A 17347-nucleotide genomic window follows, 5' to 3' on the forward strand; every position below is an offset into this window, starting at 1 on the left:
TGTGAATTTCAATTTTATAATATATATAATTGGTCGAAGCATATCGTTATAAAATATATAGATTTTGCATTAATGTTTCTAAATTCGTAGTTAAATATCTTATAATTCCCAATATGGCATGTTTTTCTATGAAATATTGAATATAGACAAAAAAAGTATGGAGTAAGATGAATAATTGGTTAAATTCAAGGGCGCTCACGACGCGTGGTCAGGATGGGTGTGCGTGCTCCTCGTTGGTGTCTGCACGGGCGTCGTGGCTGGTGTCATAGATATTGGGGCGTCATGGATGACGGACCTCAAGTTCGGCATCTGCCCGCAAGCGTTCTGGTTCAACAGGGAGCAGTGCTGCTGGTCCAACGATGAAATTACCTTCGATCATGGGAATTGTTCTGAGGTGAGATGATCAAATCTCTTCCGTGCCTTTTATTGTATTTATAACCCTTATTATTAACTCAAATGGGTATTTTTAACCCACTGTACAGGTTTGTGTGTGTCTAGGGCGTGTTTGCGACATATAGTATGTTATTTTATATATCTGATATATATATAATAATCTGAAAAAGATTTTTGTAATCTTAGATTATAAAACAAAAAGCAGACGAAGGAATACATTATGGAGAAGCAACTTCAATAAATGAAAATGAAATACAACTTCCAGTAGTTCGAAACGACGCATTTTTTTTTATAAATACGTCATAAGTACTATCAAATTAATTGTGAATTATTGTTATGTTGCTAAGGTAAAGTTGGAATATTCGCTTCGCTCTATTATGCAAAGAAAATAAATAAGTCTCTTATATCTTGTTGCTCCAATTGAAATGCTATTCAATTGGAAATTTCAAAATAAAATTTTACACACTCTATTCTCTGGACAGTGGATGACCTGGCCTCAGCTGTTCGGCGAGTCTCGCGACGGTCCCGGAGCTTACATCATCAGTTACTTGTTCTACATCGTTTGGGCGCTGCTCTTCGCTGCTCTCTCAGCCTCTCTCGTACGGATGTTCGCGCCCTACGCCTGTGGATCTGGTACTGTTTATATTATTATTAATTTCATAAAGTTTAAAGTATTCATTTTAAATGAGTTTAATTACATTACAACAAATAATTATGGCATTAATTTTTCTATATACATAACTAGAACATAATGGTAAAACGGTCGTATAAAAAGTTTAAGCTGCGATTGATCTATATAAGCTTCGATTATATATATCTGATAGTGTCGCACTACACTAAAACAAACAAGCAAAATTTGTTATGTTGGTGTGCGTTCGACTGATACGTTTGACACTCGCTAAACGTCATACAACTTTACTAGTGTGCGTTTACTCAGTGGCCAACCGTTGAGCAATATTTTTTTCGATGCGTTGTCACATTATCTCAACTAGATAAATAATCAAAGATTTTAATTACGTATGGCTACGATGTGAGCATCCTTATAATGGAATGACTACATTACAGCGAGCGCTGCAACTCCTCCCACTGTCTGTTTATCTTTTAATCACTTGTGGCACGTTACGTGTAATTTAACAGTAATGACACAGAACAGTTATGACACCATTATGAATGTCGCGCTTATCGTTTTGAATTTATATTTCATCTGCTATCCCTATCGTCTTACATCTTTAGTACGAATTAAATTGGAGCTCGGCGGGGCAGTGCGACCGTTACGTCATTCCGAGACGCTGTAACACGTCACGCTCGTTGAGAATGTAACGTTACGATAAAACAAAGTTTAGAATTTGGATACCCTTTAGGTAATACTTGTTAATTAGTAGCAATGCCTCATTTATTGCAATGCCACCTTCCGAATTGTGTTTTGATGGTTCTATGTCGGTACTTAAAGTATTTTTTAGAGGTGGTTCAGGACTACAGTTACGACGTGTCCCTGCGTACATGTGCTTGAAGTATTATTAGAATGCAAGGTACCTTCAGTGTAGGAAATATGAGCTAAGAAACGGAGTAATTGTTTTTGGACTTGCCTGCTCTTGTGACGTTTTATATATTTTCAGGTATACCCGAGATAAAGACCATTCTGAGTGGTTTCATCATTAGGGGATACCTCGGCAAGTGGACGCTCATCATCAAGGTAGTCGGCCTGATTCTGTCAGTGTCATCCGGCTTGTCACTCGGAAAGGAGGGGCCCATGGTCCATATAGCGAGTTGTTTAGGTAAGTTTGGAATATATATACATATACATCAAATTTACCAATTTAAAGTAACGATTAAATTAAGAGATTAAAATAAAAGTCTCTAAGCTTTAGATTAATAAAATTATATTTTAATGTTTAGGGAAAAGTATAGGTATTTTTATGGAATGTATTTAATATGTGACACATGTAGCTTAAAACTATTGGAAAAGATACGATAGCATCGTTCGATCCATCCTTTGAAGTAATAATGATGTTCATTATCCAGGTAACATCCTATCGTACTTGTTCCCGAAGTACGGTCGGAATGAAGCGAAGAAACGCGAGATACTGTCCGCTGCTGCGGCTGCGGGAGTCTCTGTGGCCTTCGGAGCTCCTATTGGAGGGGTGCTCTTCAGCCTCGAAGAGGTTCGTACAAAGTAGAATAAAATTCCCAACCCGACCAAGGGAATTTTGATGTTAAGCTCTACCATCAAATCTATCAGCTCTTGGCGATCGTGGAAAGTATATGTGACGAGGGCAAGAAAATGGCGATGATGATTGTATTACTTTACTTTATAATTGATTATTCTTAGAAATTTTAGAGTTATGGTATACTCACAACAATCCCATTGTAAACTATAAAAAAAACATACAATCATATTTTCCCTGCAAGTACATATCGTCTATCATATCGCCAAACATTGAACATGGAGTGTTGCTAATTGCATGCAATACAACTTCCATACAACTGGGATGATATAGCAAGTCATAAGTCGTTAGCCATGTATAAACGATATAATATATTTAATACGAATATGACAAGCCATATAATAACCGAAGGCACCATCTCTGAAACTGTCAGCCTGACGGACTAATACGCTACAATGTATGAAGGTAATGAGTATTTATGTGATAAGGTCCGCCTGAACCATATCGACCATTCTCAGTGCATCCTCTGGTTCCACAATCGACTCGGATAGAGAGTTGAGAGTGCTTCCGCTACTGAAAATTGATTGATAGTATAATCCACGAATTTATATTAACTTTAAGTCATATTGATGGAAACAATTCCATATCTAGGTCTCGTACTACTTTCCTCTGAAAACGTTATGGCGTTCGTTCTTCTGCGCCCTGATCGCGGCCTTCATCCTGCGCTCCATCAATCCCTTCGGCAACGAGCACTCTGTGTTGTTCTTCGTGGAGTACAACAAGCCCTGGATATTCTTCGAGCTCATACCGTTTGTTGGCCTCGGTATCATAGGCGTGAGTAAAATTCCTTATTATTTTCAAAGGTTTTGGTTTAATCAAAAATAAGACAATAAATTAAATAATATACATGAATTTCTAACACCAACTAGCATTTATTTATGATACTAGTTGAGATAAAATTATCTTACCAGTATAATATTTGTCATTGAACGTAATCTGAAGTCGCTTCAATTCCAAAATGAAACTGACACGTTGTTTCCAGGGTTGCATCGCGACCATATTCATAAAGGCGAACATTTATTGGTGCCGCTACCGCAAGTACTCGAAACTCGGCCAGTACCCGGTCACCGAAGTGCTGGTAGTAACGTTGGTTACTGCTATCATCGCTTATCCCAATCCATACACACGGATGAACACCAGTCAACTGATTTATTTGCTGTTCAATCAGTGCGGAATTTCAAACTCGGACCCGCTATGGTAAATATTTGATTTTATTAAACAATTAGCTAATCATACAATTTTTTTCTATAAAAAAAATGTCATTTTGTAAAAGATTCCAGTGACCAGCAATAACGACACAAGTATTTATGATCATTTCTAACAAAGTTAAGATATGTTCGATTTCGGTTATGCCAACTGCACATGAGATATGAGGTTGAATCAAAAAGTTTTTATATATATATTATTTATATGTCTATAATTTTATAATATTATTGGGAATGTTTCTATTTTTAATGTTGTATGTGTTTGTAATGGAATTTAAAGCGAAATACGTGCGGTGATAAGATATTTATTTTTCAAATGTGGGATTAGATTCCGAAATTAAAAGGAAAAACATGTTTTGGAATTAATTGTTCTCCCCAGTAGGTAGTATCGAGTTGCTCCCGCGGACAATGTTACGGCCTACTTGTTTTATGAAATCGAAATAACCCGCTTTCACAAAACACGGAGGCTGTGTTTTTGAATGCACTTTAAAAGGCCGGAAGATTATTATTGGTTCCTATTATACAAAATTAATTCGTTAAATGCAGTGAAGTGTTTAAAAGAAAACAACTTGTGGTATATTGGCATTGGGCGTTATATTTTTGCTGTTTTTTATTTATTCGTATATACGAACAATCTCCACAGAAACAATGTCCGCGCCCCGTGTGGACAACACGATACAACATTGTAAAAAGTAAATTTGTTGCAGCGATTACAACCGCAACTTCACTGATGTAAATTCTGCAATAGAGAAGGCAGCTGCAGGACCGGGCGTTTACCAAGCCATCTGGCTGCTACTCCTCGCTCTTATCCTCAAGCTGGTGATGACGGTCTTCACTTTCGGTATAAAGGTCCCCTGCGGACTATTTATTCCCAGTCTTGCTTTGGGCGCCATCGCTGGAAGGATCGTGGGTATCGGTGAGTAGTAAACATATTATATAAGTATTTGGTTTTACTGATATTGTTTTGTTTTCTGGGTAAGTTATATTACGAAGTGCATTTATATAATCATTACTTTGATTGTATACACTATCAATATGATCATTGTTGTTGAGTCTTGAATATAAAATCAACATCATTTTTAATACTTCCTAAAAGCTTTTAAAATGTCATTTTTTCAATCTTATGAAGCTCTTATGAAGCTGTATGAAAATCTTATGTTAGCTATAAGCAAGTCCTATACTTGCTTATAGCTAACATAATTTTATAAAGTTATCTTAATCTTTAGATTATATTTTACCATTATTATACTCAGGAGTGGAGCAGCTTGCTTACAACTATCCGAAGATATGGCTGTTTTCCGGTGAGTGTTCGACCGGTGACGATTGTATCACTCCCGGACTCTATGCTATGGTGGGCGCGGCAGCTGTACTGGGCGGGGTCACAAGGATGACTGGTGAGTTACTGCCTAAGCCTTATAGTTAAAATTAAAAAATTTTTGTTATTCTAAATTTAAGTTTAGAAGAGAAAGACTTTGAAGAGATAAGCAAAACGTCTAAGTTCATGGAATAAGTTCTGCTTTGACATAAACATAACTAAGTGGAATCACTCTTCAAATTAACGGAAATATTTTTATTGAATAGATTTCAACGTCAATTTTGTTTATAAACGAAGTTCTGTTATATATTTTTTTTCAGTATCGCTCGTGGTAATAATGTTCGAACTGACTGGTGGCGTCCGATACATTGTGCCGCTGATGGCTGCCGCTATGGCTTCCAAGTGGGTTGGCGACGCATTGGGACGGCAGGGCATATACGACGCACACATCGCTCTCAACGGATACCCCTTCCTGGACAGCAAGGACGAGTTCCAGCACACATCTCTAGCTGCGGATGTCATGCAACCGAAGTGAGTACATAGTGCAATTAATTAAATTCCATGTTATATTAACTATAGTTTCCTATATACGTTCCGTTTTCTCTACCAAAACGAAATACCTCTTAATGTGAAGTGAGAATGAAAGGTTTGTTGCTTGTGTACATATTAAATATACAAAATAATCGTTGCGATATTATTAATGACTGCGCGTTTGCGACTGTGTTTCATATAATTAATGTTTCGAGCTACGGGTGTCCGTGCACTTTATTTTAATAGAAGGTGTAAACCTCTGATTTATACAATCATATGCACTGCAGACATTATTTTTGAATCGTCGAATGTCGTGTTAATTCGATTCATCCCTTGGAACAAGCTGTAGTATATTTTTGTATTTCGAACACTAATATAAAGTGTACATGCGAAATGATAAAGCTAACTAAATGTATCCTTTGTGTTACTTCAAACTTACACCACTTGACATTGCATCGCTTTGCGAAAGATATTACAAATGTTATTGTATACGCTATACTATAATACCTGAAAATGCTTATTCGATACTACAGTGCCGATTTTTATGAAGCTGTATGTTTAATTTTTTTTTAAATTTTAAACATTTGTAATCTTCTACGAATATGAAGCTGGAGGTAAAACTATAAATCCAATCTAAATTATTCGATCCGATGGCAATGAGGACTCTAGGACTGCGAGCATGAGCTAGTAAACAATACAAATAAGTAAATTATTATTTTCTCCATGACGTAATAGATTTCTGGGCTAAATTAGAATCTGTCCAGCCCACAAGCTCAGTGCGAGCGACTAATATTTATAATTACACTTGTGGTTACGAAGATTTTCTTATTTTAAGTCATTTATATTGTTAGGTATTACATATGATGTACGTTTATGACGTCTTAAGGCATTTATACTTTCGGTTGATTAGTATTCGATTGAAATATTAAATAGCGAATTTTTATATAATTATGTTTATTTTAAAGATTCTGTTTTGTTCTATAAGCTTTATTAGATTTTAGATGACATAAATACACACAAGTATAGTTTTGATATGTATGTCACGATTATATATATATCTATTACAAATATATACAAATATTTAAATTATACTTTAAATAACTTAAAATCGTGGTAATTAATCCAGACGCAATGAAACTCTGGCCGTGATCACCCAAGACTCGATGACCGTGGACGATGTCGAAACGTTGCTGAAGGAGACCGAGCATAACGGTTACCCAGTGGTTGTCTCTAAGGAGTCGCAGTATCTCGTCGGATTCGTTCTGCGCAGGGACCTCAACCTCGCTATTGGTAAATATCGAAGTCAATACCGCAAATAATTTATCCTTAATTATATAATATAATTATATAATATAATGCAAGTGGAGTAATACGTAAACACGGGAGAATGCCCTTTTTGAGCGCTCTTTAGCCCTTATTAACTTCCTAAAATATTATTTTTACTATGGTATGGTATAACACTATTCAAATAGAATAAATATTTGGCTTCAACGAGTAGTTAATTCAAGTAGTTATGCTAATTAGTTAAGCAGGTGCATCTTGCTTAATGGTTCATCTGACCTTGAATACAAGTTTGAGATTGGTTGAATTTATTAATACGAAAGGACGTATAATGATTATACACGTCCTTAGTAATAATAACACTGGGAACACGTTTCGTTTCTATGTTATATGGGAAATGATTTTTTAAATTATTTAGTAATATCCATCACCTTATAAACATCTGCTATTAATTTTTTGAACTTGTTATAGTTAGTATTTACAATGTATAATATTGCAGCTAATGCTCGGCGCACAATGGAAGGAATAATTGGTCAATCGGTGGTGATATTTGCTGGCCCAGTCCAGCCTCTGCCTGGACCTCCCAGCCTACCACTCAATCGCATACTGGACATGGCTCCCATCACTGTCACCGATCAGACTCCCATGGAGACTGTCGTGGATATGTTCCGCAAGCTGGGATTGAGGCAGACCTTGGTCACTCATAACGGGTAAGAATATAAAATAATTTAAATAATATATTCACGCAGAATTAAATAGTCTTGTAGTTTTAATAATAATATTCATTTTAATCACAGTGAATAAGAATATTTAAGAAGCTTTTCATTATGTAACAAGCAATTTGATCACTGCATAGATTATCGATGTGCGTTTGTGTGTCTGTGTACAAAGGTATGATGTATGATAATGTTCTCATGTATCGTTTTTTCTCACAGTCGTCTACTGGGTGTCATTACGAAGAAGGATGTCCTGAGGCACGTGAAACAGATGGACAACGAGGACCCGAACTCCGTCTTGTTCAACTAAAGGATGCCAGTCTTATATAACAAAGTATACAACCACGTAGATGATATGATCTATATATTTTTAATTTAATCTATATATATATAGGTATTTAGTGGCAATTGAGAAAGACTAGCCACCATAGAGTAACTAAAAATATTTTATCAGATGTTTTAATCGACATGTTGTACGTGATAGAGAAATATAAAAGCAATCGCTATTAACGTTGCTCGATGTCATCGTTTCAGCGTAACCTATGTATATTTTATAAGCATAGTTGATTATAGTAATTATATGCCAAACGTGACTAGTTAATATTAAAAGTGGTGCGTTAGTCTTTTAAATTTCCGCTATTTATATTTTAAACAGTTTATTTTACTTTGTATGTGTATTTATGAGGGGTGTTTTAACCGGATATAGATAAGTGTAGCGATTCATTTATTATTATACCTTGTATAGGCATTACTATCGCGTAGTAAGGATCTAATCAAATCTACTTTACGTATTCTTAAGGTTTAGCTTTTTTTATAATCGAATTACTAATGAATAATTTAAGTAATTTAATCGCAATGGAATGTAATCCATATTAAAAAATATCATAGAGGTATCATTAGTTATACCAATATCTTTAACTTTGCCCCCTTGTAATCAATAAAATAACGTCAAGGTATGTCTTCGTAAAATAGTCTCGGAATAAACACAAGTCAATTATGAGCCTCGAAAACAATATAGCGTGGATACATGATGTAACGTATACATTCCTAATGAGATTATCGCTTATAACACTATCGATTACAGGCTTTATTATTTACAATAAATACAGGTACCTTTTAAAAATCCGGTACCTTAACTTTTCGTATAGTATCGTAACGGAGTATTTTTTATGAGATGTATAAAGGCCTATTATTAACGTTAATTTTAAATTAGTTAAATTTAGCTGATTTCTGACTTCCATTCTAGTATTTCTTATTACAACTATTTTAATCCCATGAGTCGTCTTCCTTATTGCGTATCATAAGAAGCAATATTTGTCATAATATTATATCTTTGATAGCAATATTTATTTCTTGGAATTTAGTACTAACTGCAAAATCTATTAGAATAATTTAAAGCAATACATAGACATAATAATTAAAAAATTTGCTTATAAACGTTGTACAGCGAGTGAATGGATAAATACCCTCTCTGTCTGTCATCGGCAATTCGTTACTCGTCAGAGGGAGACAGGGTCGTGTAACTCAGCTGCTTTAAAACATTTATTACTCAGGTGTAAAAATATAAGAAATGTCATTGCAATATAAATTTACTTTTGTTATTTATTAGTAAACAGTATTTATTAGGGCTACCTCCTGCTTATCTTTTATTATTTTTACAACGCTGGCAGTTATTTTGTTGACATTTGTTTACCATCATACAAAGACCATATTTTGTCTGAAGTTCGAGGTGCGTGCAATGTACAGTTACTATTGGCAGCTTTCTTGTTAAATAACATTCGAATAGATCTTTTCGTATATATTAGCAATGAATTGTTTTTTTTTACACGATAAATTCGGATCTATAGAACTGTTTGTAATATGGTATAATTATATAATATATCGGATGAACTCTCGAAGCAACTGCAGAGTAACCAGATGTAATCAGTGTTATACAAATATTTTAGACAATTGATTCTTTTTAATCTTGTATGTACTTTTTTATCTGAATGTTTACATTTTATATAAGTGGCGTTTATTGTAATCAAATATACGTTATCTGATGATGAATAATATTATGTATAATTGTTAAATAACAGCGTAAGAGCATTCGACGAGGTGCCTTACATCGCTTCAGGTCTTAGACTATTGACGTATTCATTATTCAATCGTCGTCTTATTGATAAACGTGTTTACTCAGTACCGTCGCTCGTGGTCAAAATATAAAAATGATCGCTTATTGCGTACAATCTATGACTCCTCTTGTAATAAATACTAAAAAATATAAAGATATTACTGAAACCCTCAGCTCGTTAATAAGACGAATTGAATAAAGGAATCTGTGTAGTAAATATAAATGTAAATGGCGTAGAGCGGCCAAGTAATTCTATAGTCGGCCTGAGATCATATCTGTTTGTGACGTAGAATCGAATATACAACGGCGCAATTTTTGCTTATAGTTGAAAATCATTTAGATATCGTTAAAATAAATAGTTTTATTTCGAAATAAATATTTATCCATGAACATTTTGGTTGATTATATTAGATGTTATACATTTCAAGTTTTTTAAAAATATGTATTAAACAAAAAAGTGTACATAATTATATCAGTCGGAGTAATGTTAGTGTAATTTCGTAGATATAGTTGTGTATAGAGCTTTGCACATGTCTTTGGTATTTTACGATTTCGTTTTTGTTGTTTTTTATTTGTATAATTTAGTCGTAATATTTCTTATTTATATCGAAATGGTAAAATATTTTTTGTAAATTTACTATCGGCGATAATGCATAAAAAATATTGTCAGATAGTATTAGACATCTTAGTTTCACTGTATTTGTAATTGCATAATAAGCTTTTTTATAATTTACTAATACAGCTTTATATATAAACGTTTGTGATTACACGACACAGTGCAATTAATATGTGATTTATCTTGCAGCTTACTATTTAAATTCACAATATTTAACGTATTAATATACTAATTTTACTTGTAAATATATAAAATATTATTATACACTAATATAATGTAAACTTAGTGTAGCGGGTAAATGTCTCACGCTATGTGCTATAGATTGTCATGTAATCAATATCTTTCATTCATAAGAGAAACATATTTTTTGTAAGATGGATACGTTGGTGAGTATCAAGCGAAACATTAAAATAAAATATATATTCAGCATTCACCAACAAGAATTCAAGTGTGATGGACGTGCAATCTCTGAACAAAAAACAACCTTAAATTGCTCTTTATAAGAAAAGTAACAATGGCTACGGTTATTCCTACCCTATCCATTGTAAATAGTGATATGAATTTATGTATATAATTCCAGTGTAACGGTAAAACAGTTGTATATCTCTACAGCATCCATCCGATCGCCTGTGACCGATCTGTATCGGAAGTAGAATGATATTCACCGCTGTATAAAAGGACTGATGAAACAATTTAGATGTTTGTAAATATACACTATTATCGTATACACGCAACGCGTTCTACCTTACGCGCACTTTTGTAGAGAATATATATGTATATGATGACTGATGTAACAGCTCTTATGACCAAAATTGTATTGCGATATCTTGGATTTAAGATCCACTTTCCTCTCGAGTGTGTGTTATATGTTAAGATCTTACTATTCGTACAGAATAAAGGCAAATAAAGTGTTCTACTATTATTTCATTTGAACATTTATAAACTATGATGTACAGCTTACTCAAAAATTTAAATGAGTTGACTAAAATATTGTTTTTATTTGAATATGAACATGATGTTCTGAATGATTATGGGCAGTGTCGTCAGCTATTCCTCTTTCTTCTTATAATCCGATGATTTAGCAATATAAAGAAACCAGGATTTGACTGCTTTAAATATTTGTAATTTGAGCTCCGAGCTGGGACTGAAGATTTCTTCCCAGAATTCCCTAACAACTTTATATAAGAAATTTTAGTTTACTTTATTAAATCTTGTTTTGTCTTTTACTGGGTTTAGTTTTTTCAGTTGGCTTTGCGAATTGAATGTTTAGAGTTGCAATATTTAAAGTGCTTGAATAAGATTTAAGCAATGCGAGTGAATAAATACCATTTTTCTTAACTAACAAGAGTAAAGAGAAACCTAAAGTTCGAATCCTAAGATCCACAAGGCACTTGCCAAAGTTTTGTTGACATATTGAAAGAGTTAACATTCCCTATATCCCGTATTCCCCATTGTATTTCATTATCAAAAAATCTAATGTTACAATCTGGTGTGCGAAATTAACATAATCGAATAACCGCTCATGCATTGTGATTATTCTTCAAGAATTTTATTTCAATTATTGTGAATATGCAAAAATAATATATATGTTAGCATTGCATTGCGATAAAATAAATAGTAAATTACTACAAAATACAAATTACTTTTATTAATAAATAACTGATATACTAAATGTCAAAAATGGCTTGTCACGTGCTTTTTTCAAGTTTCGTAATACGCAGATCAGAAGCATTATATAAGACAACATTAAGCATTGTGTTAATTTCATTATTATATTTAAACATGTATATGAATTAAATTTCAAAGCAATATAAATAATAAGAAAAAAATACAACACAAAGAAATAAAATACATGATAGTTTTGTCAATTTTGCTTATTAAATTTATGATATATTTTGAGCTTAGTTTAGCCTTCAAAGTCAGTCTCGTTTAGCTATTGTTTGCTGAATATCTGAAGTGGCAACTCTAAACCAATTAAGTTTATCGCGTGACAAAACTTTTCTAGGAATATATTTAAATATTTCGAAAATTACGGCGAAACTATTGTAAGCGAAAATTTATGTTTAATAAAAAAAAAAAGAATTAACTAACCTAAATAAGACAAATGTACTTTATTAGAATATGGTAATTAACAAAAAGGGTTACCAATTGAAATATAGCATTTCTCAAAGACAAATGAAGTAATACTTGCCGTCACGAAGAAAAGTAAATCGTGAATTTTCTTTTGAATACAGAAATCTTTATCAACATTTTTTTTTATATTCTAAAAAAAAGGGCTTTTTCGCATAAGCGAACACCGCCCTGGTTGAGGATTCTTAGGATGATACAGAAATAATATATATTAAACTTAAAACTATCTTAATTAATCACAGGTCTATGACTTAATTTGGACAACATTTTTGCGAGATTTGACGTTGGATCTGCCAGAATGACATTGCACTGTCCAACAGACTTTATATTTAAATTAAGTGTAGTTCTAACTGATTCGTTCTGAGCACATTCCATCAATACGTGCAAAAGATCATCAGGTACATTACAAGTTGTGCAGTTCAGAGATGTCATATTTGTCTTTCGAACCATCTGTAAATATTTTTTGACAGTTGGAGTAATTGGAATTTATGTATTTTATACAAGTATTTCGCAAACTAATTTGATGATACTCTCGCTTTGAACCAGTGAATCCTTCTATATGTGATCGCATCTAGCAATTCTTCTTCAGACAAATTAAGCTCTATGTGTTTGATAACACCATAGGAAAGAGTCACTTCCATCGGTCGTTGAAATCTCCACCCCGACCCGAGAAGATATTCGCATGAAGTTAATTTTTCCATACTGCTCTCGTTAGTTACCTCCACGATTAGTTTATAAGGGTGTATATATTTAACGCGGCTTATGTCGGTAATTCCCTGAACTCTGAATATTTTTGCTAAAGCAAATTGTTTGGGTAGAATACTTGTTGAGGTAATGCAAATATCTATAATACCCCTTACTTCCCTTCGCCTTGCTTTTCTATTTCTGATTTCAACCCATTCGTCATCCCCTTCGTCTTCCCTGATTCTTTTAGCTAGTCTTTTTTCACCGCATTCAGTAATCGGTGACGGTACTATTATTTATTCCTCGCATACTTCTCCTACGTCACTCAGGATTGGATCCACGCTCATTGCGATAAGGTCTAAATATCACTAATCGGTCCAGTCCACTAGAACCACGGTTACGGTCTCATATTAAATTAAAACTTAACAAAAAAAAAAAATTTTAGAAAGCGGAAATAAGTTACTTATCTGTAACATCATTATATTTTGTCTTTAAACATCTGATTTATTTATTGTATGGATTCAAATAGCCTCCAATTAAATTAAATCGTGGGCTTACACCACAGAAACACTAAAAGATATTCCGTATAAATCTTATGATTACCAGTTTATTATTCGGCAACATTAAGACAACGTTATCTAGGATCATGTCAAATATAAAATTTTACTTCAGATAAACAAACCTCTTATATATTCGAGCAATCTACTGAATATTTGTTTTTATAATGCATTTGAGTTGTTTTATATATAAAATGGCAAAATTTATAATATAATCTAGCAACTTTAAAGTTTCTTTAAAGGCAACCCTATTGACATTACACTTTACAGACGATATATAGCGATGCGTCAACAAAATGGTGATTTATGAAATGCTTTCTAATACGCACTGCTTTCGTTAAATACTTGGATGGATCGCATTGTATCGACGAGTCTTTGCATTGTGCAGCTACACATTCAGACTGACACGTTTCACTTCGTTGTACATTTAAATAAATTATTATTAACCATTTGCAATTCCCACAATAATGTTCAATAATAAAATCGAAATATATTGTAATCGACTTTCGGTAGGAATTGATTTATATAATTCGAAGATAATTTCAAATAACAATAAAACATCAAAAATTTGAGTCGATGTAAATATTTTATAAGTTTGTTAAATGATCCCGTTTCAGTCTTTATCTGGCGTTAAGCTTATGTAAAGTACAAAATAATGACGATGGCGAATGCTCACATAGTGGACAATAAAAGTCAGATGAGATATTAATTCATTTATTAATTCAAAATACATGTACAACTGGTTATAAACTTTATTATTTGACATCGTTACTAACACGTGTGGCGCGAACGGGAAGAGACGATAAAATTAAGCTAATAATAAATACCCTAATTAGTTACAAAAAAAAAAAACTAAAATGAAAAAGTTTATCACAAGAAAAGCGTTGAGTAAATATAGCAATTAAAAAAGAAATTATGCATCATTTGGTACATTTTGCTCAAAGACAAAGGAACGCACTAAGGATACCAGAGTGACATGAGGAACGAGTTTTGTTAAAGAAAAATGATGGCGAAATCGCAGCATAGCGTCCTCTCGTACGTCGACATCTCTAGCGCGTAATAAGGCCGAGGTAGATTCGATTTTCAAGCGAACAGTACAATAAGTACCTAACAAAATTGTCGACCGAATTGAAACGACAATAGACATGGAATTTTAAAATCAACTACCGGAAAATCGAACCTACATCTCAGTTACAGTAACAATGGCAGTCTAATTAAAAATGTCGAAAGCTGATCGCTTCGTTAGTAGACACAGGTCATATGAAAAGAACACAAGGTAACTCGTAAGTGACAATGTAACATTACATTCCTGGAGGCGTTTATTACTGCGGTGGTAATTTGTTATTTCGTGTGTTCGTTCGTACGAGTTTCGAAGAGATAAAAATTGGTTCATACTGATATGTGCGAATGTAGACAACAAAATAAGCACTAGGAAAAAACATCAAATATTTGGTTGCGTACATGCGATATCTCGATTTTTTTTAACATAACAAATTAACCTATTAGCTTTAAGATTACTAAATAACGCATGTAATGTGATCGAAGGCATTCACACGCCACAGGCCACAACGTCGACGGCGAACACTCGCAGTTCTTCTGCCTTTCGGTAGGACAACTAGCGGGCAGCGGTCAGCGCGCAGACCGATGCTTTCATTACACGTCGGGGAAAGTAAAATACTCATAGATTTCGCTAGTTTTATATATTTTGTTGGTTTCGTTTGCCGAAATGTGTGTATTGTGCGACATCGCGTGTTATTACAATATCCTAGCTGAGATCAGTAATATGAAAACTAAATGAGTGTTAATTACAATAATATGTACTGTTAGTACAATAATTCACCTAACAATAATTATTTATTTAATAAATTCGCTACACCGTGCGCCGCGCGCCGCAGCGGTCACGGCTCTCAAAAAACGTTAAATTCATATGATATGAAGAATATTTAACTTCTTTAGAAAACTAAAAATACAATAATAGATACACATTCGTAAAGGATTAGTAAAAAGACAAAATGGTAACGAGTAAAATGAAACAATACTGACGATAAAACGATTCAAACAAAACATATTTCATCCATTCAAAGAAGATAAGAATTTCGGTCAAATTGAACTTTACAAATCACGTTCAGCGAGTTACGTCAATGTTGAGAGCTCTTACTTACGAGTGAAGGTATCACTCGTTGATTTATTTATATTAAAATATTATAATATATCCCTTTAATAACAAGTATGTAATTCGGTTACTATAACAAGAGCGCGGTATTCACTTCATACGAATGAGGGAACAATATTAATTCGATTCATAAACTCTTATTTCAATATAATATCGTGTCTGAAAGCTGAATAGACTTGTATAATTATATATAAACTACTTGAAACATAACATTCAAACTCGAGGGAGAGTTCCTCGTGGCTTTGTCGTGTATTTGATTGCTACATATCTTAACTTACAACGTTTAAACAACATTGCAACGTCACTGACGGAGCGCAGGAAGCGGAAGGCGACCGGCGTATTGATATTTCTCTTTGAATATACAATTAAAACAGATTTTTATAACTTGTATATAGACACCGATATTTATCTTAGAATATAATTTCCATACACTTATATACACTTATATAAGCGTAAAACGAACTCCACAAAAATATAACTTCATGTACCTTAAAGACGAAATATATTGAAAACACATTTAAGGCAAAATATTTTTTTTTTCTCGATATATAGTATATACTAACGACATAAGATAAATTACATAATACTTGAGATTGATATTTTTGGTTTATTAAATTTGAAGCTCCGATCTCATACTTCGTTTCGTCAGAAGCGCGGCTCTTATTTGGGAACCAACAATATAATTTATGCAGTGATGTAACATTAGGTGCTCGGCTTCAGCGTGTGTCGATTATAATATATCTTTTTGTTGAAAATATCTACGGCTTTCTGGAACGTTCGGTATTGGTACTTTGGTTCTGAACAATGAAAACTCGATTCAAGAAGGAAGGATGACTTCGAAATGATGTTACGTATTGATTATAACAAAGCTGGGTGTTTGTGTGTGCCTGGGCACGAACCTGTGATACGCGACGTAGGTATATCGTCCGATAGTTCTGGTTTGATGTTTCAGCTGGTGAAGGTTGGCGCAACATATCATTTGCCGAATTCGTCGGACGTTGTGTGATGTTTGTTAATAACTTAATGCATAAAATAGTTTTAAAATGTAATACCGGGAATGATGGTTAATGATTTATATCGATTCTAGGTTGCTAAGAGTAGGGGTCATTTAGTGCGCGTTATTTGATCTGAGTATATTTGGATGAGTATGTATGAAGTACTATTATCGAAGATGCAGTCTAGTGTATGCGTTGGTTGCACACATGTGCGCCATCGTTTATATGTCGATGTTAAAGCAGCTAAAGAGAGCTGGGTGGCGCGAGCGGGGGGCGCGGCATCAGCCGAACTCTTGTCGCTGTAGGGACACTGACACCTTGTACAGGCTCTCCATCATGAAGGACAGGTTCTGGGATAGCTCGTTCACCGGGCGAGTGATTGCCACCATATCTAAATAAAAATATACATAACA

At 33.8% G+C, this 17347-nt stretch overlaps 2 protein-coding genes across 6 annotated transcripts in view; one reads left to right on the plus strand and one right to left on the minus strand.

Annotated features, from left to right (window-relative positions):
* Positions 1-11308, plus strand: part of LOC113404143 (H(+)/Cl(-) exchange transporter 3) — a 29437-nt gene extending 18129 nt beyond the window's left edge. For all 5 annotated transcript variants that reach the window (XM_026644930.2, XM_026644931.2, XM_026644932.2 and 2 more), the window contains 12 exons: positions 191-394; positions 876-1026; positions 2010-2168; positions 2416-2555; positions 3210-3392; positions 3601-3815; positions 4531-4739; positions 5077-5217; positions 5459-5669; positions 6796-6959; positions 7450-7660; positions 7886-11308. In XM_026644930.2, coding sequence (XP_026500715.1) covers positions 191-394; positions 876-1026; positions 2010-2168; positions 2416-2555; positions 3210-3392; positions 3601-3815; positions 4531-4739; positions 5077-5217; positions 5459-5669; positions 6796-6959; positions 7450-7660; positions 7886-7976 — 2079 coding nt within the window. In that variant the 3' untranslated portion in view covers positions 7977-11308. The remainder of the gene's footprint in view (positions 1-190; positions 395-875; positions 1027-2009; positions 2169-2415; positions 2556-3209; positions 3393-3600; positions 3816-4530; positions 4740-5076; positions 5218-5458; positions 5670-6795; positions 6960-7449; positions 7661-7885) is intronic.
* Positions 11309-14466: 3158 nt separating this feature from the next.
* The window catches only part of LOC113404142 (protein furry), a 118414-nt gene continuing 115533 nt past the window's right edge, over positions 14467-17347 (minus strand). The window contains exon 58 of the mRNA XM_026644925.2: positions 14467-17325. Within this exon, the coding sequence (XP_026500710.2) occupies positions 17216-17325 (110 nt within the window). The 3' untranslated portion in view covers positions 14467-17215. The remainder of the gene's footprint in view (positions 17326-17347) is intronic.

This window comes from Vanessa tameamea, chromosome Z, assembly GCF_037043105.1.
Source record: "Vanessa tameamea isolate UH-Manoa-2023 chromosome Z, ilVanTame1 primary haplotype, whole genome shotgun sequence".
In the NCBI taxonomy this organism is placed as follows: Eukaryota; Metazoa; Arthropoda; class Insecta; order Lepidoptera; family Nymphalidae; genus Vanessa; species Vanessa tameamea.